We start from the raw sequence: 27610 nt of genomic DNA, 5'->3' as shown, positions 1-27610 counted from the left end.
TTGCAGAACAAAAGCCCAGACATTCAGAAGTGAGACAGACATTGCAAATGCAACACAGACTGGAAAACACAAGAGCTGCCCCCTCCCACTGAACAAGGGTCTGAGCCAAGCTGGCTTGCTTGGTCAGATCCTTGAGCAGAGCTGCCTGCTCCAGGGCAATGCCATTACCCACCATCTCCTTCCCATCACAGATCTCAGGATAACCAGGATCCTGCCCTGCCACTCCAAGGACAGCTGTTTTTTGCTGTTATCCTTTATACAGCCAAACCAAAGAAACTCTGGCAACACTGTCACAGACTGCAGGAAACTGAGAGAGACTAATAACATATTTCTCTGTCATTTGTGTTTGTTAGCACAGAGGAAAATCATAGGGTCTTCTCCTGCCAGTCCACGTCCATTCACATTAACTGAAAGTCTGGGCCTTGGGTTTGAAGGATTTGGGTTTGGAGGAGGAGCAGCTTACTTCAGAGCTTTTCAGAGAAGGTTATAAGCCTCAGCATCTGAACAAGAACAACAAAAGACCCAGAAAAGTCATTATTTTGGACTTGTCAAGTCTTTGCAATACACTCTGAATCTAAATATTTTGTTAGTTTTTAACTCTGCAGCCCAGGAAACATTTTAAAACTTTAAAGATAAAAAAAATTACAATTAACAAGCCCAAATTTGTTATCAGTGAAGCTGCTGTATAGTTATGTAAAAGAGGATTTTATTGATTCCTGAAAACTGCAGGAGAGAAAAATTTGGTTTTAGTCTCTTGTGGTATTTTTTCTGTCATCTGTGGTAAGCTCCATATCAAGCCCACATAATCGAAGTAAATATGAATTAACTAGAAAATTTCAAATATTATTCAATAGCATGAATTTACTGATGTCCAACAACAGAATATACATACAAAATCTGTTTCACCAAACCAATATAAACTGTATCAGCCAGCATCTAGTCCCAAAAGTGAAATGCAACAGAGCAGCAGAGGCCTGTTTCCATACTGCCCAGCTTCTTAAAATGCCTGAGGTCCTGCCTGACTAGGAAGAACCTGAGAAATTTTATGACCATGACCCTATGCAGTGGAGGTCTATTGTTACTGGAGCCCACTGCTGTGCTCTTGAGGAATGAAACCATCAAGTCACTATAAAATCTTGGCATCATGCCTAGCAAAGTGAAGTTCTCCTGCTGTGAAACTGGGTCCCCTTTTCTTCTTTAAAGAAGTCAGGCATAGTATTTCAAACTCACATTTGCCACAATAAAAACTGCAAGTCCTTAAGCGTCTCCTTTTTTCATTTATTCCCCTCCCTTTTGCCTCCAAAGGAAATTATTCATTAGATCCAGCAGCTAGAAAGGTAATTTAAATGGCATGATGCATTTCCCAATGCAGCTGCACTCTGACAGATGACTAATGCCAGTGGAATATTGGACAAAGCACCCATGTACATAGGTGCCTTTTAACTACAGAGTCAGTCCCCATCTGTAAAATACCCCCTTGTGTCCTGCTGCTACAATTTTATTAAACTTCCAAGTCCTCACCACTTCAGAATGCACAGCCAAAGAACTGGTAAGTACCTGCAGAGGTAACCTGACATTTTGGTGTTCAATGTTGACTGTCCCAGTGTGGACCAGCAGTCGCATCTGTGCTTGGAAGATACAAACCCTCAAAAAGGTGTGAGCAGTGAACTCTGGCCTGATGTTTCACATTTTCCGCAGAAGTGTCAGCATCTGCAATGAGTAGAACATTGAAGAACCAATTCTTCAATGAAAGAAGACAAAACTGAGCGGGGCTCAACCTGAGCCCAGCCCTGGTGCTCTTCAGAGGTTGGCACTGTAGCGTGAGTGCTGCCTACGTGTCACAGGCTGACACAGAGGAAAAGATAGCACAGGTTATACTGGCAGAAGCACTCTGGTCTTTAATTATCTCAGATCCACTGCAGCTGCCAATGCAACTTCGCCACAGCTTTAAATGACATCTTGCTCTCAATTTACTGAATACTGGTGTAAGTAACCTCCTCTCACTTTCTTTCACACTCACCACCATTTTTAATAGAAACTGAGCAGTTGATGTGACAAAACTTGTGTACTCTTTTTTTCTTTTTTGCCTCTGGGTTTCTTGCCAGTATCTAACATGACAACAGACACACTCACATGTTACCATCTGTATCTGCAGGATTCCTGTTTTATTCTCCTTTCTGCAGAAACACATCCCAACAGCATGGGAAGGAGAATGCTCAGAAATATCAAGTACATGCTCCTCTGCTCCCAAGGACCTACACCCCAGGCAGCTGGTGATCAGTTGGTAATACCCCATTGTAAAAGTCCCTTTTTTGACAGTTTGCTCTGCCAATAACTTAGGGAGTTGGCTTGATTTCTCTTCAGAAAGCTTGGATAACACAGTCTTGGAGTATGGAACAGAACAGCCCTATCATCCTTTTCTTCCCAAAAGAAAACAAGTTTCCAGCAGGACACAGTTCAATACAAACCCTACCCAGCTCTCCACAGCGAAGTCACATCCCTCATCCAGGCCAGCAAGATACAGCAAGATGACTTGCCAGAGTCAACAAGAACAGTAGGCAAGGCGTGCCCAACAGCTGAACTTCTGAGTTTTCCACACATCCCACTAGAACCAGAGAAGAATAAAGCAATTTTGCTGTTGAACTGTTGCTGCCATACAGATGAAACTCCTGAATAATGGAGAAGCCTGGGGAATGAATGACAGGCAGAATAGCCTAAAAACATTTCATTCAGAGCAGTTCATTTGAAAATGACACCTGACAAAAAGACAAGAGCAAAGAATTACCACACAAGAAACATTAATTCTATTGTAGTCTCTTCTTTGCAGCACACTTCATCCTGAAAGCTAGTTTGGCTCAGTCACCAAATATTTGGAATCCAACTTTACGGCTAACCACCAGCACCCAGCCCCAAGAAATAAACAAAAAGTCAGTGGAATTAACTACCACTCAAAGCTAAATTCTGGGGAGTCCTGCTTATGTGCTGATCTTATCACAAACTGGCTTCAGGACTGTCTAAATATGTCAGTAGCTGTTGTCAGCTTTCCAGTGACAACTCCAAATGTGATTTTTTTCCCCTAAGGGTGATCCTAGTAGAAATTTCAAAATTACCTGAGCTATCTCTAAGTTCATTAGATGGAAAAAGATTTTTCAAGAAGTTTAAGGGATTAAAATATCTCCCAAAAAGCCAAAAATGTCAACTAATTAAAAGATATTTTTAATTTGAAGCGAGAACTATTCACTAGAAGTCTGTCAATACACACTCTGAGCTGCTGTGCCATGCCACTTCTGTTCTCATTAACCAAGTTGATAAGAACATTTTATAAATCAAAATGAGCATAAACCTGGGCCTTACAAATGTATCTCTTCAGAAAGCCAAACAGGCAACGGGACAGAGGTGTTTTGAGTGCCCATCAAAAATCATTAAAAGGTCTCATTTTCAGAAAGTGAATGGGCACTTCTTCAGTCTATGTTGGTTCCTCTTGTAAAGTGCATTTCAAATTTTAAACAACTCCTCAAAAACTGTGGCTGCTACTCTCCTTCCTCAGAGCAGCTGTTCACCAGAGATTCAGAGGGGACTCACACGGATTTGAGAATCAGAGAGGAAGAACAAGCTTTCATTGGCAATAATGTAAGAGGAAGGTAATATGACTATGTCTGACATTTTTAAATTAAACAAAGCCAGGAACTGAACCAGTAGAGTGTTAGTGAAAGTACACTTTATAATATAGTGATGGAAGAATTGTGGAGGCTGGGAACATCAAATGGATGCAGGACAGGCTCAGGCACTTATCAAATCAAAGAACAGCATCTAATGCCAGTATTCTTTGTGCTACTCTTTAGATTTAACTAAATTATCAAAATGGTTGGTTTGATTAAGCCAGTTTCCAGTGATAAACTGACCAGTGTGTTCACACAACAGAAAAATACAGAATTGTCATAAATAGTTTTACTATTGTTGTTCTAAGGGCCTTTTCCAAACAAAATTAATATATGACTCTTAAAATACTGAAAATACACAATCAAATGGAAAAGTCATACCATAACTGGTTCAATTTCTCTTTTTAATGATTGCAACCAGCAGCAGGAGCAAGGAACAATGAAGAACTGGATCAGTCTCTGCTCTGCCGAGCTCAGCCAAGCCACGCCGGAATGATGCTGCTGGGAACATGCCCTGGTGTGTCCCTGTCTCAGCCACACGTTGTGTGAAACAGCGTGGTGTTGAGCCTGAATGTGTCTGAACTCTCATGGCTACATTTCCTACTAATGCAGCTGTTCCTTCCAGATCCTCTCCTAAGTGCAAAAGACCTGTGCCAGTAAAACGTCTTGAAAACATAGTCAGAACATCAAACCATGGCACAAACAACATGGTTTGTTCACCTTGCATATACTTAGTTTTAAAACCAGGTTAAAGCACTCTCTTGGTTTATTGATAGTAGTTCCCACACCAGCATGTGGGTTCTCAAGAGCACTGCCAGCAAAAACCTCTTCTTGCGCTCACTCTTGGGGCAGGGTAGCAGCTAATAGGGAACTCTAAAATTGGAAATAAATGACCTATTTCTGAGGAAAGCTGATAGAATAATATTTAAAGGTTTGAGATTGGCTTTACACAATCTTCCTTACACGGCTACACGAGTACTGTGATACTCCTAATAGAACGGAATTAGAGAGACAAAAGATCTGTACAAACCAATTCAACAACTTCAACAGAAACAATCATTACTTCTTTACTTGTGCAAGCTTTATTAATATATGTACGTCTAATCGGTTTGCCAGGAGAGTTTGGTGCAGGATGCTAATACAGGTGTTCACTTCATCTGATTCCTTTTTCTGGTCTGTCATCTTCCTAAAACCTGCCCTAAAATAGCAAGTAGGGGAAAAAAAAAAAAAAGAGGAATGGAACTTCTTAAAAGTGAAGCTTTTTCAAAGATGGGTGGATCTTGTTTGTATATTAGCAGTTCTGTTAGGGAATTCTCCTCAACTGGCGCTACTAAACTTGCTCCACATTTATGAGATACAGAAATAGGGCACTCCAAGCATGTACACAGATGGAGCTGTATTTTTCCCTGGAGTGCTGGAGAAAAAATGGCTGTTACTAAGCTCAACTCAAACAACGCTGGTGTCACTATCCCAGACAATGAGGCATAAGATGTCCACTTGAATTCTTGAGTTCAATGGTTAAACAATAACATCCCTATTCTCAAGTATCAGTCCCTGAGAAGAACTGTTAGGAAGGAGGCTGCATATGTCCTCAGGTGCATTTGCACCCAGGGGCAGTCAACAATCACACCTACTTATAGTAACTCAGTGATTGAAGTGATTGAAGCAGTGGTGTTTGTGGGTTTGGTGCCGTTTATTTATCTGCTTGGTTGGTTTTGTTTGCTTCTTTGCTTTGGGGGATGTGAGTGTGTGTGTTTAAGTGAGTATAATCCTAATGTGCCACCAGTTTAAAGGTATTTGAAAATCACCATGACCCGAGATTCTTTTTTTTTTTTGCGCTGTTTTGTTGAAGTGGTCAACTTTAGTGGCTAGAAAGGGAATGTATGAGATGCACAAAAGTCACCCTTCCCTGCCAGTACTACACTCACTACACCCGTAAAAACTTTTCCTGATTCATTCAGGAATTATACTAACAGATGTTGCACAAAGCAACACAAAAACTGGTAAAACACAGAGAACCCTTCCCTTTTGAGTTAGATATGGTGATGTGCATTTAGCAATTTATACACACAGTTTTCTGCTCTTTTCTCCTTTCAAATCCAGAAACAGGGGAGAACAGGAAAATTATGATGCCCAGAGCCCCAGAAGAAATCATTGTAACCAAAAGATTCTGGAGAAAAAAAATCCAGAGTTTTGGAAGCATTCTTTCCCCCTGGATCATGATTCATCTCTTTAGTCAATTAGATAAAGATGGAAGAAAATTCCAAAAAGGAACAGGATACACTTTCATGATTCAGTAGCACATACCAAAGTTTTCCCTAGAGCTTGTGCATGTCTTTTAAAGCAATATTCCTAACCTTTCTAATAGATGTAGATATGTTTTGGAGGAAACCTGATTTATTTTAAATACCATATTGTTTTTCTCTGTTATTAATAAGGTATTAAATAAATAATTCTCTGCCAGTATAATACCTAGGGAAAACTCTCACTTTCATGCTACACTGCATGTAAGTCTCATATTGAGCAATGCAACACTTGAGTCTTGTTACAATACAGTATTTCAATAGCATTTCTGAGGAACTATTCTGAGGATACAGGTCTCTTTTCTCCTGGAAATCCAGTATGTTACCGTCATCAAAACAAAAAGTGTACTTTGAACTCTCATTAATTATAATCTTAAATAAAGCAATCCATTTTTAAACTTAAGAATGGCATGATTTACAATTGTAACGGATTAATGAAGGTGATTCACCACCAAAAATAAGAACAACAATTTGTGCTGATAACTCAGAATTTTAATATGAAAAATATGTATCCTCTTTTTTGTTAATTCTGTCATAATACCAGAAAAGTCAAGCACTGTGAATATTATTACTTGAGAAACAGACCTGCAGTAGCAGCTGAAATTACAGTTTCAACTAAGTGTGTTTGAGCGAAAATTACGGAAAAGCCCTGAAGATTATCCAGTGTAGAGGAGAAGAAACAAGAATTCTGTTTTACAGGTGAAAAACTTCAGCACTGATGATTCACACTTGTTTTTTGGGGTGGAGTGAGATACATGTGTGATCTCCTGAAGCTATTGTGTGCAACATGTATTTTTTAAAGCTTTGTACACATTTCAGTACTGAATAACCATGACTCTTAACTGATGACAGAAAATACTGGAAGGGTCTTGAGATGCCATCTTAATCAGTATCTAGATTCCTGCAGTCAACCACAATGACTATGATGACAGGTTACCATAAGGTATTTCAAAACCCCCCCAAAATTCCCAATCTGACTCTGTAAAAATCTTTCCCATTTGGAACAATATGGGATAGTTAATGTTACCAACTACAACTGGACATCTGTCATTGTCAGATGGCTGAGATGGAAACTGTCCCTAACTGACTTACCCCAAGAGGGAGACTGCAAGGTTTGTCTCCCTCACTGGAGTCGAACCAGCAGAATCATTCTCCAGGTCCCTCCCCATCAAGCTGTACTGTGAAATACATTGTTAGCAGCAGAAGAATCCCAGACAGGAGAGTTCACAGAGTATGGACTTTGCTAATTTACCAGAGCAATGCATGCCAAAGTCTTACAGTTAGTTAAGCAGATAAGACTTAAAATTTTGGAGATGTAGACGAAAAAGAGCACCACTTTGACATATGGCTCAAAGAAAACAACGTAAATTATAGATATAACTGCATCTGCTGGCATTCATTCAGTGCTGCTGCTATATTTCAAAATTAAACCTAATTTTATACAACTGCACTCTAGTGGTCTAGGTCAGCAATCCATTAAAGAACATCCCTCTACAGGAGCAATGCAATATTAAAGTAAGCCAGCATCATCATCAATTAACAGGCCAACTTTTTTTCTCCACCATAATTTGAATGCCAAGCCTATCCACATCAACTTTAATGGACTTGGTCCTAGTAAGTGGGAGTATTGGAAAAGACTTTTCCTTAATGAATTATCTGTGCTGAATTTCCTAGGGAACCTTCCTTAAGTTTTGGCATTTAAACAAAAGCAAAAAAAAAATCCACCTAAAAATGGGAAATAGGCAATGATAATTATATCAAAATTACACAGAATTCAGGTTGAACTCTAGCCATTCAAGAAACAGGGCGCACATGAGAACAAAGATCTGCTCCTTCAGCACAGCCTGCTCGAAGATACAGCTGCCACAGCTTTTGATTTTTCATAGGGGGGGTAGAAGGAAGAAAGAGAGACTATTTTGGCAGCTTGAACAACCCTCTTTATCCCACAACCATAAATGTACTGCCCATCAGCTGAAGTCAGAACTGCCTGAGAATCAGTACAGCAGCACATCAACGAGAGAAAAATCACACTGTGAACAGTAACAATAGGGACAATTCTAGATGTTGCTTTATGCAGCTCTTCTTGTCTTGCTATAAATGGAGTATCAATAGTAGTTGCTAAATCAGCAGGTGTTTCCAGTAGCAAAAGTGAATTTTGCAGATTAGACAAGACAAACCAGGCATGAATCAAATTATCTTATGATCAAAGTATACATCAAACTGCTCAGGATTCTGCTAGCTGAATTTTTCACGCTGTAAGTCATACGATCCTGTGTTCTTAACTTAGCCAAAACTCTGGCTGAAGTCAACAGGAGTTTGGAGTAATTTAAAAGGACTGCACACACCCCTTTGTACAGAAGCTGTGCATCCACAGTGAAGGGAAATAACCATCAGTTGCCACAAGACCTATTTTTTACTGGCACTATTACAAAATATCTATAAATATGGCTTAATTTACTTAAGAGCTCACCTGGGACTTGTACTCTTTGGACAGCTGGAAAACTAATACAAAAACAAGGTATCAGTTCTCAAAAGCCAATATCTGTACGTAACATTTTAAATTTCTCAACACTTTCTTTGGCAGAGGCTACAGCAGGGCATTAAATGGACTGGCATTCAAATATAAAATGAAGATAAATCGATAAAAAACACTCAATACTGAGTGGTCAGAAATGATTGCAATGAATACAATTAAATGAACACAATTTCAGCTGTAACTTCTGCTGTGTGCAGAGACATAAAAACTGTGATCTAAAGACATGAAAAAACTTGCATTTCTTACGAAAAAAAAAGTCACACACTGTAACAGAACTTCTTTGGGTTTCTGAGGCTGCTGAGATCAGAAAATGTAATTTTGAAATTGAAATAAATCCCTGCCAGATAGGCAAAACCTCTGCAAAACACTTACACAGCATGAAAACAAATTGACATACCAGAGCTATGAGACAATGCTAGAATCAGAGAATATCATTACAATGTTGAACTGTTAATCACCACTCATAATAAAACAACAAGTTTATTTCATTGGTCAAATCACAACTGGGGGAATATGCTCTATCTCTTCTAACAGTGGTAGTTGCACCTAATGTACATCTTCTGGGACCTGACAGGTAATGCATCTCAAGATAAAAACCTAACTTCAGTATGATGACTGCTCCTTAAGGCTAATGATTAATGTCATCAGGAACTCAAACACTGGTATACCCACAATAGCTGCCGGCCGGCTCACCTCAGTAATAATTTCAATAACTTTTCTGAAGGAGACACTAGTGTTTCGGAAGTTTACACTGGAGTGGTCCTCAGCAAAGGCCAAATAAAAAATAATTAAAATATTTATAACTCATGAACTCGCTTTGCTGTTACAGAGGAATCTAAAAATAGAAATACTTGGAACAAAGATACAGGGGATTTTCTGTTCAAAAAGGGGAGTCCAGGAAAATTTGAGATCGCCATGAAAAACACAGGCCGATTAAAAAATAATTACGTCACAGGTTTCTCAGGATCTCGCCGAACCCCCTCCACACCCACAGCCGGCCCGTCTCCCGCGCACGGCGGCCGCCCCGGGCGGGCAGCGGAGGCCCCCGGCCGCAGCCCCGGCGGGCAGAGCCGCCCCCCGACCTGCAGATCCCGGGGGATGCGAGCACAGACCCGGCTCTCTGCACGCGGCCCCCCCGCTCCGGCCGGCAGCCCCCCGCCCGGGCCGCGCACGCCGGGGATCCCGCGGGCACACCGCGCAGGGCTGCCGATGGCAAGGGCAGAACCGACCCCTTCGGCATGCCCTCTTTCCTCCTGGCCTCTTCGCCTCCGCGCATCTGCATTCTCCTTTCCTCTTCTCCTCTCTCTCTCCCCGCGATTACATCTTCCCTCCTCGCTTTTCCCCTGCCCCTCCTCGCACCTCTACCGACACCCCCTCACCTCCCCGGCTCGCCCTGCCGATCGCCCTCTGCCGCCCACAACCCGCCGAGGGCCAGCTCGCCGCAGCCGCAGCCACCGCTGCCTCCCTTCCCTCCGCGCCGGGAGCCGCGCACCCACACACACACAGACACACGGACAGAGGCAGGCAGCCAGATGCCGCGCGGACACGCGCATCCTGGCGCTCGGAGGTACCTTATCCAAACCGCCCCGCTCCTCCGGCTCGCAGCGTGCGCTGCCAGCTCCGCGCGCAGCCCCGGCACGTCGGGTCCCCCTTCCTCCTCCTTTTCCTCCTCCTCTTCCTCCTCCCCACTTCCCTCCTCGCCCGCCCCCTTCGCCGACGCCAAAAGAGGGGGGCAAAGCCGCCGCCCGCCTCGTCCCGCTCCGCCCCGCCCCGCCCCATCCCATCCCGTCGCGCCCGTCCCGTCCCGTCCCGTCCCGCGGGGCGAAGCGCTCCGTGCGGAGGCTCCGCGGCCGCCCCCGCGGCCCCCGCCCTGCCGCGCTCGGGTTACCCTCCGCCTGCGAGCCTCTCCTGTTACGATGCCCGCGGCGGGCGGGAGGGGAGGGAGCCGGGACCGGGGGAGAAGGAAAGGAACGCGGCCCCGCGGCTCGCCAGCTCCGGGGGTTTCCAAGCCGCTGGTTTCGGGCTGTTTTCTTTTTGTTTGGTTTTGGTTTGATTTTCTTTATTGGTGTGGTTTGGCCTTTTTTTTTTTTTTTTTTTTTTTTTTTTTTTTTTTTTTTTTTTTTTTTTTTTTTAATAGGTAGTACTGCTGTCCCGGGCTTCTTCAGTGTTGCCTCGAACCCAAATACGCTTGCAAGGATTCCCATTAATCTGCTATTCTTCCTGTGAAGAAGCTCTGCCTTTTATTTTTTTGTTTCGATAAAAGCTTAATTATCCCCTCAGCTTCTGTGCTGGAGATGAGGAACAACTAACCCTTTCTTTAAGCTGGAGATGGGAACAATTAACCCTCTCTTAGACCTGCTCATGGCTTTGTAGATCTCCATAATAATCTCTGTACATCATTACATTTCCTGGCTGAAGAGCTCTAGGTTGCTCTCATGGGGACCTTTGTCCACAGACTGTTCTGTATCTCTTACCATCCTTGATGCACTCCTGAGCATGACCCTCATCTAACAGATCTAAATTTGAGTTGAAGAAATACACAGGATTTAAGATCAAACCATGGATTCATAGAGTGGCACAATGATGTTTTTCCTTGACAATACTTCATGAGGATGTTTTGAGCACAAGAGGTGATGTTTCTATGGCCTGTCATAATCCTGAGACTTTACTCATGCCAGCTCAGAGCCATTTTTAATGACTATTTGTCCATGTGTGCTATTTTACATTCACCTATACTGGATTTCTGATATTGAACATTCAGTCTCATAATGTCCAGGTATAATTATTCACAATCTTTTTTCTTATTACTGCCAAATAAATTCTTTTTGATTAACTTTGTTATTTGACTCCATTCCCAGGTAAGGCATGAGTGCATAGAACAGCACACATTGCAACACTGACTCTTGCAGAACTGTACACCATCCAGCACCTCCCTCCATTGTGAGAACTGGTGATTTATTCCTGTACTTTGAATTTTATCTTCTAAGCAATTACTGAGCTATACCAGGGCTTCCCCTCTTGTTGCTTTCTCTGCTTAGAAAAAGCAGAGAAAGCTTCTTCTCTGCTTCTTAAAAGCCTTCTCTTCTTCTTCTCTGCTTCTTAAAAGCCTTTGTCAAGAACCTTTTAGACACCCAGTCTGATATGGAAATTAGATCACCCTTATCCACATTTTTGTTGACCTTTTCAGGGACCTCCAAAAGGTTTGTTTAAGGCAGGACTTTACAGCAGCAATGTTGACTCTTCTCAGATAGATTGCATTAAGTGTCCTTTAGTTCTAACCCAATTAGCATCTCTGTATTTGGACAGTACAGGCATGAGGTTTGCAAACCTCTAGCTCTTCAGTCTGTATTGAAGTTTAGTGTCACATTTTCCACCCTCCACTCTTCAGTCGCCAGTGTTTTAAATGGGAGGTTACATGCTGCTGTTGATAATTCAGCTGCTGAATTCTCTGTTGAGGACTCAAGGACACCGATGCACACACAGAGGCATGGTTGCTCCCTGAACACTGTGTGATAATGAAAATGGTTTATAATAAAAGCTAATGGTATAAGGAAACTGAGCCATACACATGTAAGTACAGACATGTAAGCTGGTGCTATTAATATAAGAAAGAAGCTATCCTAATAATCAACTACACGTGGCCACAACCCTCTTTGCAAATATATGTCTAAAATATAAATAAATAAAATATATATATATAAATATATGTCTAAAAACATGCAAGAGATGGTACAAAAAAAAAAACCCCACCAAGGTCTTTGACCAGGGAACTGTCTGCCATTCTCCCTACTGGCAGCCGTCTGTTTTCTCTTTCTCAGACTTTGCTGTAAATTCTCTGGACAGAGGATGGGCTTTTTTATGAACAGTGTTTTACTTGCCACTAGCATGGGGCACAGGAAGGAGGAAGAGGAATCAGCTCTGAACAGGGGTGTTTCAGCTGCAGCATCTAGGAATGTCCCCAGGAATGTCTGCAATGCAATTTTCTGCCCAAAGACAGGACTCCTAGCCTCTCTCCTTCTAGAATAAGGTGATAGAATCACAGTACGTCCTCATTCAGCCTATTTGCAGACAGCAGGCAGGGAGCAAAGGAAAGCTGCACCTGTGCATGGACATGCATTGCTGATCCTGCTAGCCATCCTGCCCTACAGGCATAAGAGTCTGTACTCCCACAGATAAGCACGCCATCCAAATAGCAATATGGGGATGTGGAGGAAAGAGGAAAAGGAGCATAGGGGTTACATCCTTTGTGTATGTTTCATAGGTCTGACCACCCTATATTTGGTTTTTAAGAACTTCAGCTGCTAGAAACAGAATAAGGCAGTTACCGGAAGGGAGGAAGGGAAAGAAATTAGTGATTTTTTCTTGTGAAAACCTTCAGAACCATGCAGAAAGGTCCCCTCCAGGCCTCAGATTCATGATTAAAATAAGCATTGTCAAGTATCATGCTTTCTAAAGACCCTATGTTTTGGAGACTGGCGGTAGTGGACTGTGGAGAAAACTCTGTGGAAACCAATGATGTTACATTGTCAAACGGGGAATTTTAGAGCTCCTCTTCCTCTATCTTATTGTTCCAACAGTTACCTTCTGCCCCTTTCCTGCTATCTGGACTCATACAAGATTGGACTGATGCATGTGACTGCTGCACAGATTTTCTTCCATTAGGTAAAGCAACATCACAAATGAGACTGATGCAGTTTGTTAATGCTCTGTAATTTTTTTACAGCATTACAGAGAGCTGCAGGTAGAGGGAAGGAGCAATTAATCTTTGCCAGAGTGCAGTCTTCCCTTATTTTTACTGTAGTGTTAAAATAAAGTTACCTAAATAATGAATTGCAAGATCAGTTGGTATTGTCCTAAAAACTCTGAAAGGAGGAAGAATATAAAGATAGCTGCATTAACCAAATATTTGTCAAGAAAGATAGTTATTTTTAACACTCACATGACAGTTCCTCACTTGTCATTCTATTTCAGGCCTGTTTTATGTGTTTGTGAACTGAAAAGGTGTTATACCCAGTATCACCTCATTCCTGCTCCAATGACTGACCAATTTACATCCCAAGACTGTGCTGAACATGTTGGAAAAATTGACAAAAGCAGATCCTGAGATTAATGTGGAGTCTTGGAGGACATCAAGGAACTGTGACTGTGTATCTGAACTTCTGCTTGCAGGGGACTGCAAAACTGAGGACGTTTTTCTATATCTGCAGCCTGTGGACATGGGGACTAGTGCCACTGAAGTCAGTTGCAATAGCAGATGCTCAACATCTCTGACAACCGGGCCACATGCTTATGTGAGACCTTGTTATTATACAAAAAGGCTCTTATTCCTGCTCTTTTTATCTCTGCCATATAAACTGACCTAGTTTGCAATCTGCCTCTGTACAGATGTGTGCTCTTCCATGGACAGAAAGAGGATGGAACCATTGCCAACAGAATGCCTGGAGTGAGAAAGGGGAAGAGACACAGGGCAGCTCAGGATGGGGAGATAAAGAGAAGGAAATGAAAGACAAAGATGTTTGGAGGAGAGGAGAGAGAAATACGGAGCAAAAAGAGTGAAGCTGTATCAGTATCTGCTGTTCTTCTTTTGTTCAGGAGACAGAGGAGTTACTCTGCTTTTGGACCTTGTCAGTATAGGGGAGCCTGGTTTCAGTGAGGCAGATTTTTTTTTTTATTGTTATGCAGTGAACGTTCAAATGGAGAATAATTCGGAGAGGATACCTCTTCCTATTATAAATTTTTTCAGGCTATTCGTGTTCTCTATGAACTCTAAAATGTGCTGAGAGCAATGCAGAACAAAGAAAGGAAGGAAAATACTGTGGTAATTATGCTGAATATGCCAGGAACTTTTATAACATTTATTAAATGAAATGCAGTCCTGAAATGTGATAGCCTCCACTCTGAATTCTACTGAATATGAAAAATTAGTTTTGCTTGAAATGCAGATTTTTAAGTGTCTTAGACTGGCTGTCAGAAATTCTTGTGATTCTGGTTATTTCTCTGACTGCAAAAAAACATGGAGATGAGCTGGATGAGGGAATGCACCAGCTTGTAATGATGTGTGTGAGATGAAAATGGTACTTCAGTGTATTCTCTGTGCATTTATAAAGCTAATGAATGCAGAGATCCACCAGTCAGTTAGCAGAAGAGCTGCAGGAAATTTAGGGGTCACATTCATAAATGCTTTATATTCAGTGCAGGGATTAAATGTTGTGAATTACAGAGGCAGGAAGGTGCTGGTAGACAACTGACTGGAGATCCCTGTTCTATTCCTGTCAGTGCTGTTGACTCGTGATGTGACTGAAGGCAAGTCACTTTTCCCTTATTTGTCTGTATGAATTGATGAGTTTTAGGATAGGGACTGCCGGTTAGTGGGAGTTGGCAAAACGTAATACGACCTCAGCTGTGTTTAGGGAGTTCAAATAGAAAAAGTTCATACATAGAATGAACTTAAAAATTCCTTTCTGAAGTTATTCACCTGACTAACAGACTCATTTACACACATCTATTATGTGGTGGAATAGCTTGGCAAGATCTCTATCAGCCGCTCACTACGTGAGTAATCTCATTGGCTTAAATGTGACTCCTTGAGTGAGTAATGTTTTAGTATTGTCTCCATAAACTGTCTGAGTCACCATCAGCGTACAAACTACGTGTGCAACCCTGCAAGCACTTACCACACAGTATAGTGTGCTTTACTGCAAGCAGCTCTGTCAGAGGAGTAATACCCAGCAGTAACTGTTTCTGTCATCTACACCCACGTGAAAAAGTTACTCTGTTCTGAAGCTGAAAAACCAGCCAAGTTTCACTGGCATCATGTTCTCTTCGATGCACGGGAATTGTTAGTTTCCCTTCACAAGAAATCCAAAAAAGCATTCAGTACCTGTAGTATTGTAAGGAAAAAAAAAAAAAAATCTATTTTATTGCAGCTTTCAGGAATGCCAAATGCCACTGTGTAACCAACTCATGGATCTTCCCTCCTTGCAGAAAACGCAGTCATTGCAAATCTGGAGCTGTAAAATTTCACTTAAAGTTCTTTACAGTCTTGCTTCAGCTAATGTTTCTGCTTTAATTCCTTGTGCCTAATCTTTGTCTCATTGTACCCTTGTCCACAATAGCCCCTGTTTCTTTTCCCTATTGTGACTCCCCCTTTGTGACTCTTTTCAGTCAGCTCATTTTCCTAAGGGTAGAAAAAAAATCCATTCAGTAGTGTCCTCTTTTATTCTACAAACCCCTCTTTCAACTCAGCTTTATCAATGACACCTATACGAGACAGTCTTCAAAGATGTTTTGCCATGTCCAGCTTGCCTGATTGAGCCAGACCATCCTCATGACAGTAAGTGAATCTCTATTATTTTTTGGATTACTGTCTCCGCAGGAAGAGCCATGTCAATATAGCAGTACTTGTTACCACAGCATTACATATTCTACACTTGTATCAACTGGTGGGGCATGATAAACATGGACTACAGTACTGCAACAATTATGTACAGTTGCATATTGTTCCTGTGATAGAGCGGGCATAGCAAAAAAGATTTAAAGAGCAGTCATTATTTTAGAAATAGGGAACCTCTGTAACTCTTCTATACAATACTTGAATAGCATATTCTCACAAAAAGCATTTGTTTGTGAACTAAAGAGCTTGATCCAAAGCCCAGTGGAGACTCTTCCAATGTATTCAATAAGCTTTGGATTAAGTCCTTCCTGAGGAACAGATGCAGCCTTTTATTCACTACCAGTGGAACAATAAAAAGAACAAGCCAAAGAATAAAGTTGTCTGCAGAGAATAAAGCAGTGTTGTCCTGCAACAGCTTAAATACATTAGGCTCCATAATTAAAGGAAAGTACTGTAGAGCTGGTCAAATTGTTTGTGTAGGCAATTCACAAAATGTACAGTCCAGAAATGTTTAAGTATCTATGCATAAACACCCATACATAGTGTATTTCACTGATTATTCAACTTAGTAGTATTTGCAAAAACTGAGTTATTTATAACTATAAATTCCAGTAGTTCAAGCAAAGATAAGACCAAAATAATTTGTTGCCATTAATGATCAAAACTGTGATGGAAGAAGGAGCTGGAAGTTTTTTATGCTCTTAGAGGGATCCAAAGTGTTTACTGAGACCTGGACTTGAGACAGGCTTTCCTTTAGTAAGTTTATCTCATTCAGCATGGTGATTTCTTATCTGGCCCATGATGTTATCAAAATGGAGACAGTAATGGGTGCTGATGTGCAGAGACCTCTCCTGCCCCTGCAGGAAAAACTGAGGCCAGAGTCACCCCAGGAAAAAGAGTCTGATAAGGGAGATAAGCAACTGTGGGAGATACAGGAGAGAGGACTAAAGTAAAAGTGACAGCAAAGAAGAGACGCAATTAGCAGAAATTGAGGTTTAGCAGAAACTAAGCGGGGTGGGAACCTGGGACTTGCAGCAGAGGAAAAAAAAAAAAAAGAGAATGTAATCAGAGGCTTTCAATAGGCCTGTGTAGATCTTGTGAAGAAATCTAGCAAGAAAGAAAGAGTGAAAAGTTTTTGAAACACCTGCATGGATTTATGTGGAAAGTAGAAATTGCAAAAGAAGCCTGATTAGAATAGATTGCAGTCATAGCAAGAAAAGACCTTAAAATGAATATGTGAGAGACACAAGGTGGATTTTGAAAGAACTGTCAATAGAATTTGAGGAACTGTCAGTGTCTGGGACAAGAAAATGTGATGAGCATAAAAGGACATTACACAAAATTTTAACCAGGAAAGGAAAAAGAGAATCAAAAGCTGATGACTAATACTACACTAAACAACTTCTATAATTATTAAAACCAATAACATTTAAACTTTACCTGCTTATATTGCAATGTTCCTAGCCTTTTCAGCTCACAAGTAGCGGCCTCCAAAACAGGTCAGTGTTCTTAAATTCTAATTGCTAGGCAAAGCCAACACAGTAGTTGCTTCTGTTCCAAACATGAACTAAATGGAGAAAGGGACATTTTGTCCTGACATCTTTTCCTGGAGCATTACCACAGAGTGCTCCATAATGATTGTCAGAGAAAGAAAGAGAAAAAAGAAAGAAGAAGAGAAATCCTTCTGCCTTTGCTTTTACTCCTACATGGGGAACTCTGTCAGCCTCCAATGACTGAAATCCCTACTAGACAGAACGTCAGGACCCTCTTCCGTCCTCCTGACATTTTCACCTTCATGTTGCTACAGTCTTAGTGAATGGTCCTGCAAATTCTCGACCTTTCTGAGTTTTGCAGATTGAAGTGCTAATCTTCAGCAGTTAAGTTGCCTTCTCAACACCCTTTACCAGGCCCTCGCAAGTGAAAAGCTTATTCTTTCTAGTGCTATTGCAGTGGTGTTAAATGCCTTCAAATGGAACGCGTCCTCTGCTGCAGAGTGGATGGCAACACTAGAAATGGCTGAGAAAACTAAGACTACCTAAGGTTCTCAGAAAATCAGAGACAAGTGGATAATATTTCAAAGAAGCGGATAATAGTTCAAAGAAGAAATTTTTGTCTCATAACTAAGAAGATGTTTTTTCCCCTCAAATAAAAGTATCGTAGTTTCCTAAAGAAGTGTCCTTTTCTTGAATTAGAAAGGAAATAGGCCCAGTGATCAAACCTATGATCAGCTGTAGGACTGGCTGTCCCTGCAATAAGATAAGGTCTTAGCTTCACTGTGCTTTCTGATCATCAGAAGTGCAATCAGGCAAAATGAAGCTATAATAAGTTGATACAAGAACCTGATAATAGCCTCATAATAGGTCTGCTGATTAAATACACTCTGCACTACAAAACTGATGTGCATTTTAATGTCTAACTCACCGTTGGAGGAGACAATCTTATTTGTCTTTGGATGTGGAGGTAGGGGGGCATGTTTTACACAGGTGCCACAGCTTGACAGTGTTGTTACTCAGCTTAGACAGTTTCCACGCAGAGTCACAAAAATAAAACTACAAAGCCAGGGGTCAAACGTAATGTTTGATCACTTTGAATGACTCAGATAAGTCTCTGGTTTCTCTAAGCAGTGTCGCCTGCCTCCATGATGATACAAAGATGCACTCAAGAGCAATTAGCAGAACTAACTGAGAATGAGCTCTTAGCTGTGTGCTGTGACATGCGGTTCAGTAACTCAGATGAATTCTCCTCTCCATCACCCTGCCCAGCTCTGCTGACTGCAGCATGAGGTAAGCTTTGGACAGGACCAGGGATGGACAGTGCAGCCTGGGAAAGCAGTGATGAGAGCAGGCAGGAGCCAGCTGAGGAAAGCATCAGTTGCAGAAAATAAACTATTTTGCTCTTTGAAGTTGGCTGGTACCTTGCCTCAGTGTTTTGCCACATACTGTGAATGAATTTCAGAAGTACCTGATCAAGGTGGGCATAGCAGCGAGATATATCTGAAACTGCCTGAAGAGTCAGGAAGAAGGGGATAAAAGGCCACGAAGCCTTACCCTTTGAAAGATCCCAATCATCCCAGATGACAGGGATTTTTGCTGTCTGGCCTTGCAAGCTTCAGATACTTGTACTATGCAGAAAAAGCATTTCCATTATAATCTGATACAGAGTGCTGAAAATATCAAAGCCTCTGCCATTTTGAGTTATATGGAAAGTTTTCATCCACAACACATTTATGGCAGCAGGACAAGAGGGAAGGTGAGGGAAAGGGGCATATCCTAGATCTGCTTGAATCGTTTGCTTGTTTGTTTTTAAGCAGCTGCACAGTGAAATTAATGATTTTTTCCATCAATTTCTGGACTCACTTAGGTTCTTTGGTGATATAATATTTTATAACACCAATGAAAAAGAAAAGTGGTGTTCTATATTTTTGATAAAATATGGCACCAAATATTAGCACTCAAAGACAAATTCAGCCTACTGCTGATTTTTTCCATGGTCCTAACGATTTTGTTGAAATTAGAAGTTGTCCACCAAGATAACCTCTCAATCTCCTGTACAGCAGTATTACAGAAAAAACAAATGTTTTTCATGTACATCTTCTTCCTTGTTACCAGTCAGCAGCAACAATGGTGGAAATATAAAGACAACCAGCTGCAGTTTATGCTACTCCCACACACATACACATTTTGAGCAAAAACTGCAAGAATGGCTCAGTAATAAAGTACACTGTATTCTGAACCTGCACTCCAAAGAGAGCTGCAGGCATAACAGGATGCAACAATGCAACAATAAAGAGGCGGCATTTTGCTATTTAGAAATGTAGGAAGAAACATAAAAAGCCCCTCTAAGATTACTCACAAACTTTGTCTTGTTCAACAATAGGTCTAATTTGGCTTGTTCCGAGCATGTTAATGGAATGGCTTAGGGAGGAAAACAAATTCCCCCTCTGGTGAGGGAGAGTATTCCAAGTGTAGCACTTGTTTACTGATCCATATCCTGTCTTTACTGGTTATGAATATAATTATCTGTTTGATATAAGAATTTTCTACACTTAATTGAAAGCTACCCTAATTACCATTTACTAGAACCACACAGTCAATAGCACAGCCAGGACCTAAGTGTAGCTTGTTGCTTCTTTGTTTCTAGACCATTAAAGTGAAGGGAAATTCATGATGGCCCAGGCCTCCCCTTGGAGTAAGTTTTTTGTTGAAAATAACACAGATATGAGGGTTTCACTTTCTTGTTTCTATTAATTGAAAATATTATTGAAACAATACTGCAACTAGGTCTGCATAGATTATTTTTGGAGTGGATCTAAAACTGGTAGTTTTCTTACATGAAAATAGCATTGCCATTTGACATTTTAACAATAGAAAGGACCATCATTTTCATTATCTCTCTCAGCAAACGTGGAAGAGTTTATAACCAACTGCTCTATATAATCTCTGCCTCAAACACAAGATTGTCCCTTCCACAAATTGTTAGCACTTTATTAAGGAAAATTTTAGCTCTTTGTCATTTTCTATGACTAAATTAATCTTTTTTCCATGTGGGTAAGGATACTCTCATGGACTTTATTGACTTTCCTGTGCTGGTATTTTGCTGATTCTGCTCAAGCTACATTAGTACAACACTGAGTCAGCCTCCCTTTTGCAAAATTATGTCGTTAAACCTGTTCCTTCAGCAGGGGGTCTTTATTGAAAAAATGACACCTCTTTTTCAAAACCAAGGAGGAAACAATGCTGTCAGATTTTGTTCTGTGTGATGTTACACTCCCAAGCATTCGAAGTACTGTGCTATTACAACAAATTGCATTCTGCAGTCATCGAACATTTTCCCCTCTTCCTTAAGTATGACCTTAACTTCAGCTAGAGAATGTTACAGGCTGATTAAAATCCAGCTGAGAGCTTCCCCAGCAGCCCTAGAGGTCCTGCTTGTGACATTAGAGCTGCCACGAAGCAGCTACACTGAGCAGAGCATTGATAGCAACCTGGGCACAATGTCTGGGAATGCCTGTGCAAGTCCATGCTCCAGCTCCAGCCAGAATAATTTAAATATCTGATTTAACCATAACATGAAGGGGTTTCATTTTGACTTATCTGCACTATCAATTTAGACCTTGCTTTTATTGCTTGTGTTATAAATTTTTTCCCTAATGAAAAGTAGTTTATTATTGATTGGTATCTCTGAGGATGCATTGACTTGCTGCTTTATAGAGACTTAACCTTAAATTTGGTCATTGTTTTTGATACCCAGGAGTGTGAATTTCTGTGTTATGCCATCTGTTCTAAATTGTTAATTTAGAAGGTAGTACATGTAGTCAGATTCGTATTTGTTATTAGTAGATCTGTTTTGTTTTGGTATTTTTAAAACATCATCTTGTTCCAAACCATTTGGATTTTATCAGCACTGTAGAAAAGAAAAAAATAGAGCCTGCAGGAGATCTGGATTTTGACAAAATTATTTTTTTTTAGCTAGTAAAAGAAAGAAGTAAATATTGTAAAAAAATTAAAATGTGTTTTGTGTTTACATTTTCCTCATTCAAAAAAAGAAGTGATGCAGATGCTGGCTTGAGCTGATTATTCACTGTGGCCTTTAAGATCTTAAAGGTAACTGATGTGAGTTCTTACACTAGTTTTCACTCACAGACCAGAAGAAGACACAAATTTACTGCATTTTATCTTTAAATTCTTCTCTAAAGAAATTTAACTAACTGTAATTAAAAAATTCCAATCAAATCTACTTTTATAGCAGAGGTATGAAATATGCTTCCTCAGTCTCAGATGAACCTATTTAAAAGCCTAGATTGCTGTTTAATTTAATTTTAAAAAGTGTGAAAGATTAAAATAAATTTAGATATTAATATGGCCTATCTATACTCTAATTTGCATCTTTAGAAATGTCTAGTGTAAAATTTTTGGAGACACCTCTAGTTTTTGACATGGTTGTTTTTGGCTTCAGACAAAAACTTCAGCAATATCGGCCATCATGAAGATTAATATCTTGGCCCTGCAGGAATTCACCTGCCCATTCACTGCCTTTCCACTCTTTATCTTACTGACGATATAATTTGCTGCTGTTGAGAACACATGGCTGTACATGACCACAGTGAGAACGACAAAGAAAAAGGAATATTCCCCGTCATGGCTTTTCCAGCAAAACAGAGTTTCCTTGTGTCACCCCAATACACCAGGCTACCTGGAAAGGCACTTGGCAAAACTTCTCAGACCTCCTCATGCTGACAAGCTGCTCACAGGGAGCTGCCCAGCAGATGAAAGGAGGTGGGGTAGCAGTATTTGCAGGGGAGCCTGAGAAGAAGAGAATAGAACGTGCAAGGAAAGATGTGTGGAAGACTGACTGACAGTGAGGAAGGATAGAGCGTTGGTTTGAGGCCATCTTCCATGAACTGCCAGGATTATTTAACCAAAGTTTTCAAGAGATTCACCTTTGTTGAAAATTGTCATAATCCTAACCATTGCACTGGACTTGTAGCTATTTCTAAAGAGGCCCTGTGGAAGCCAAGAGAATACAGTTTACACCAGTGGGGTCTGCTGTGCAAAACTACCCCCAGCATGACAGCATCCTTGCAGCTGAAGATAGGATGCACTCCACTGAGTGTGGGGTCCATCAAGAATTATGGACAGTGCAGATCCCTGTGCCTCCCACAAGGACACTGTGAGAGGAAACTTACCCCTGCACCCTCCTTGGCTTCAGAACTTTCACAGGAGCATGGTCCCGATGGGTCCCTCAGCAGCATAGCCAATCCTCCTGCACCTACAAAACCAAAGACATTTATTGTCCATGGGAGAATACAGCTGAGAGGTTGCTTTGCTTTGCTTTGCTTTGGATCCATTTCTACCCACCATGCTCTGTCACCAACCTGGTATTTTGTCATTGTTGTTAAAGAACATTGAAAGGCTACAAAAACTATGACTGACAAATATCTTTGCCAGCTGGACACAGCTGTGTGCTGCATAGAGGCAGCTGGCTCTTTGGGGAAAATGCAATGGGTGCTTAGTGTTGACACAGTGTGCCGTGGCTCAGGAAGAGCTCCATTCCAGACCACTCAGTGCCCATCCCTGTCTCCAGGATGGTTCCCAGTGGCAGAGCTGCCCTGGTTCCTGATGGGGTGGTGGGATGGCTCTTGTCACCCCCAGGCAGCTGCCTAGACACTGGTTGCTCTGTGCTCACCCCTGTTGCTGTGCTGAAGGTGTGCCTGTGCTCACACTCTGTATGAGATGGTCCTGTCTCTAGGAGAAGCCAGAGGACTTTTCAACACTTCTGTGCATCCAAAGGGCAGGGAGAATAAGGGCATCTGGACCCTAACTAAGATTATGTCATATTAGAGAATGCTGTTTTGTCATGCATGCAGTAGTTACCACTGCTTATTGGGTCATGTCAGGTCACAAGCACAGCCTTCAGGGCATGGTGTGGGCAGCCTGTCTGGGAGAACCTCTGCACTTTTATTTCTGTATCAAGTTTAGGCCTTTAAAGAAGGTAAGAACATATCCACTAATCTCACTTTCAGGGACAATCTTGTTTAAGCATCGCTAGCCACAGACAGATGCTTGATTGCTTTCAGAATTTCCATAGCAATGGCAATAATTAAATAATGTTGGGTTAAAGTCAGATTAAATCTGTGAATATTTTCTAGGTTGTGAACTTAAATTATAGGGGTTACATGATCTCCTCTGTAGGGAAGCAAGGTGTGTAAAGATTTGTGTATCATCTCCAGTAGCTCTGCTGAAGGTACACATTCACACAGGGAGTACATTAAATAAAGTTCCTTATGCTACCACAGCACAGTGCATACCTACTAAATTTGAAATAGGTCTCTCATGTAATAATACATCTTGAAATGGCTTTGCAGACCTTGGTCAATACAAGGATAGTTATTCATGTCCTCTGCTGCTACTTGAGTCTATAATCTTGAGTGTATCTCTTCAACTCACTGCTGTTTGTGTATGCATCACCATTGTGTTATGATTACTTATGCAAAAAGGATCTGTTTCAGAGATGCCCTTGGCATATTTTTTGCTCCAGTGGACAGTGGCACATGCTTACAGTGTTAGCTTGAGCTGTAGTTGAGAGAGACTTTCACTACAGACCTGCATCTTTCCTTCTAACAATATTGGCTGGTTGCAGCTTCAGCTAGACTTTTTGGCTCTGGGAGAAGAATATTAAAAAGTGCCAGTGGGACTCATGTGCCCATAAAAATTCTGAAAATGCTTTTAACTTTTTCCAGCACAGGTTCTCTGGAGCTGGTTCTTCCTACCTGCTGAGCTGTGTTGTCCATGTAGTCCACAAAGACAATAGGTAGCCCTCAGGAAGGCTTGAGAACTGCATTAAAACCAACGTGAGAAGTAATAGAATTGAGACCTTTTTTCTAGTGTTCTCCACACTCTGAAACAGTCCACAAAGTCAGAACTCTAATCCTGTGACTTTACCACAGGATTGATCCCTTCTTTACATTCCCATAGAGTATTGCTGTTTTGGAAGTGAGGCTGCAGAAAAAGCAACTAGTTTATTCTGCTCTGAGTTCTTTTTATCTTATTTTTTTTCTTTTCAGCTCTCTTTCATAGCTTTATTCATGCTAATCCCAGACCAAAAGGATCCTCCTTTTTATATATCTATATATAACATTTCAGCATAATGGGTCTTTGATTGTCTACTGATATCTATGAGCTCTCCAGAAAACCAGATGTGAAAGAGATTTGTGTACCTTTTTTTATCATTTCACTAAAACTTCCCTTCATATCCACACTACTGTGCATCTTTTTCTGCAATGTATTTGGAAGTGTGAAGATTTTGCTTGTTATCCTTGAATGGATGCCTCCACATTACCTTGTAGCTGTCAGACTGGGTCAGAGGATAGGAGCAGTTGGTGCTGAAATATCTAAGTCTGTATTATAAATACTTCCAGGATGTATGGATATTTCAGGCTAGATTTAGTCTGATTCCTTGGAGTGAATGCTACCCTACTATCACAAAGAACACTACTTGATTTGAATATTTATGTTTACGCTATGGTTCGAAAAGTGTTTCGTGTGACCCTGCAGCAGAGTTTCTGGTTTGGTTTCCTCCAAAAGCACTCTTGCATGCGACTCAACAGTACAACTGTAGTGTGAATCACTCCACACTTGAATCAACTGCAAATGTGGTAGAGGAGAGAGGAATGAGTTCACCAAAAACCATACTACTGCTCTCTGATGAAATGCTGATGTATGTGCAGCCTAAGCCCAGCAAGTAGCCACAAGAAAGTGTAGCCTGGTGACTAGGATGCTCAGTGGAAATGTGGGTTACCTAATTTCACACTTGTGCTACAACTAGCATTTTGCATACTCCTTGGAAGGCACTGATATTGTCTTAAGTTCTCCACTTGTAAGATATATTCCCCATTGACGTAGCAACACTTGAAAGACTAAGGAGATAGTACTACAGTGGTAAAAAATATACCTTGCTAGAAAAAAGTCATGAAAGTCTGAGGCCTAGAAATTAACATGCATAAGGAAATTATATATTTCTACACACTTCACAAAATAAATATCATGAGTAGACTTCAATATCATGAGTAGACTTCATCCCCCACTGTTTTTGGTGACAGGTCATATCTGCTACAGGATTGACCTCAGACTTGATTTACATGAAGGACGTGGCAACGTCATAATCACCCTTGGATTAAAAAAAATAAATATCCAAGCATGTTCACTTTCATGGACATGTTATAAAGGCCTAGATAGTACCAGTTCCTGCTGCTATTAGCACAGCTAAGTTTTTACGTTTATAGTCGTCTGTACAGCAGTGATGAAGTAAATTGAGCAGAACAGCTGCAGGGCAGCTCCATCAGCATTCTTCGGGCTCAGTGGCTTTTCATCCATCTCTGTGCATGCTAGCTCCACGTCTGTGCAGCACTATGCTGACTTCTTTGTTTCCTTTTATTTGCTGTTCATTTCAGCTGTGAATAGGTTTTGATAGATGACAGGAGGTTTGCAATAAAGAGGACCAAATAATAATACAGGAATGAAGCTGAGCTAAAAGCTTTCCCTTAAGAGACATATCCACACAGATCTGGGAGAGAAATCAAGGTGCAGATAATTAGAATGAATCTGGGCTCTCACCAGCATCAGCTAGTAGAGAAAGGAACAGATATTGTCAAGACAGGAAGGATGAAATTTGAGTAAAAGTCCAGTAGCTCCTGGTGATTTATTTGGCAGTGAATGTGCAAAAATATGGATGAAAAAGTAAGCTACTGATGAGGAATCTGGAAAGCTGCTGTGTGCACCCACCCGTTGCTCTCAGCAAACAAGGGAAGATTTTATCTGCCTGTTCCTAAATCACAATTCTTCATGGTTAGCACTGTGACCATAGGGAAGCACCTCTGATTGGGCTAGCTTTGACCTGGAGGCACCACATCATCTCAAGGGTCCTTGTTCCTGCAGTCTCAGTCTCCCAAACACTTTGAGTTTCTGTTCTACTTCCACACAAGCTAGACAGAGAAGGGGAACTTTAAGGTGCAATTCAGCTACTAAAGTATGTAAACTCTCTGCAGTGACCCAAAACTCCTTTAGAAAACCCAGGAACTACAGACTTAGGATCTTAGTTTTGATATTTGTTTTAGTGACAAAGAGCTCTGTGTTTTCAGCATACGGACTCCATTGCTGTGCTGTTAAGCTGTCAGGAAACAACTCCAAACTTATGCCATACAGCCATTAACATTGGTGTAGTCTCCATCCATTCAAAATCTGGCAGCCTACATCCTCTTGTCAAAGAAATTGGTTCAGTGAAGAAGCAGGTTGTAGCATAAGAGAAGCTGAATCAGAGAACAATTTAGTGCAAATATGTGTCTCCTCAGAGGAAAAGGCAGATAAAGCACTTAAGAATATTCACCAGGAAAGCTACATCAAGCTTTCTTCATTTCTCCCAAGATAGTAATTTTTGTCTGACCAAATCAGCCGTCTGCTGGAATGCAGATGGATCAGTTTATTCTCTTTCATTGAGACAGTTTGCTTGTGGAGAACATTTATAGTCCTTTTCAAAGCCATGGAACATTGTATACATGTGTCCCAAAAGCACAAAGTACTACTCCTAGATTGTTTCTTTCTCCCTTCTGCAGGGTGCTTGTATCCCTGATCTATTGGCCAGTCTGCTGCTCACCGGAGTGCCTCCTGCCCTGTTCAGACTGGAACAGGTCAGCTCAAACCACATAAATCCTGGATCATCATTTGACTTGGTCTTGAACAGGCCAAGGAGGCAATTTATTACAGCAACTATTTTCACTTGACTTGGATCACAGGAATTCCTGCTGTGTCTCAGTCTGCTTTCTTTCAGCTACCCAGGACTTGTCATTAAAAATGAAAGATCGACTATGTCCTCATGTTAATGTCTTGTCAGTGCCCAGCTCAGCCAGGAGGCAGAAGCCATGTTACACTACAAAGCAGACTTTGTCAGCAGTGATTCCTGTGATTAATAGAAGGTCTTCAGAAAAATAAAATCCTCAAAGAAAGAGGGGGAGAGAAAAAGGACACAGTCTAGGAAAAACCTTCTAGCAAGACTGCTGACATGTTTATTTATTAAACCACTAAAAGGCCTGGTGATTTCCTGGTGCTCAGATTGGGAGAGGTCACATAACAGCAGGAAGAAAAAGGCATAACTTCAGTGGTGAAGAAAACCACTAATTTATCTGTTTTTTGCACTTTAATGCTAGGTCGAGGCATTGCATGCTTGC

General features: G+C 41.2%; 1 protein-coding gene across 2 annotated transcripts in view; it reads right to left on the bottom strand.

The window, feature by feature from the left end:
• PALM2AKAP2 (PALM2 and AKAP2 fusion) overlaps positions 1-27610 on the bottom strand; it is a 220199-nt gene that overhangs the window by 85509 nt on the left and 107080 nt on the right. For both annotated transcript variants that reach the window (XM_041402284.1, XM_041402285.1), the window contains one exon: positions 22577-22659. In XM_041402284.1, coding sequence (XP_041258218.1) covers positions 22577-22659 — 83 coding nt within the window. The remainder of the gene's footprint in view (positions 1-22576; positions 22660-27610) is intronic.

The sequence above is a fragment of the Onychostruthus taczanowskii genome, unplaced genomic scaffold (genome assembly GCF_017590055.1).
Source record: "Onychostruthus taczanowskii isolate IOZ18803 unplaced genomic scaffold, ASM1759005v1 scaffold196, whole genome shotgun sequence".
NCBI classification, from domain to species: domain Eukaryota; kingdom Metazoa; phylum Chordata; class Aves; order Passeriformes; family Passeridae; genus Onychostruthus; species Onychostruthus taczanowskii.
This window is presented reverse-complemented; position numbering and strand designations above follow the sequence as displayed.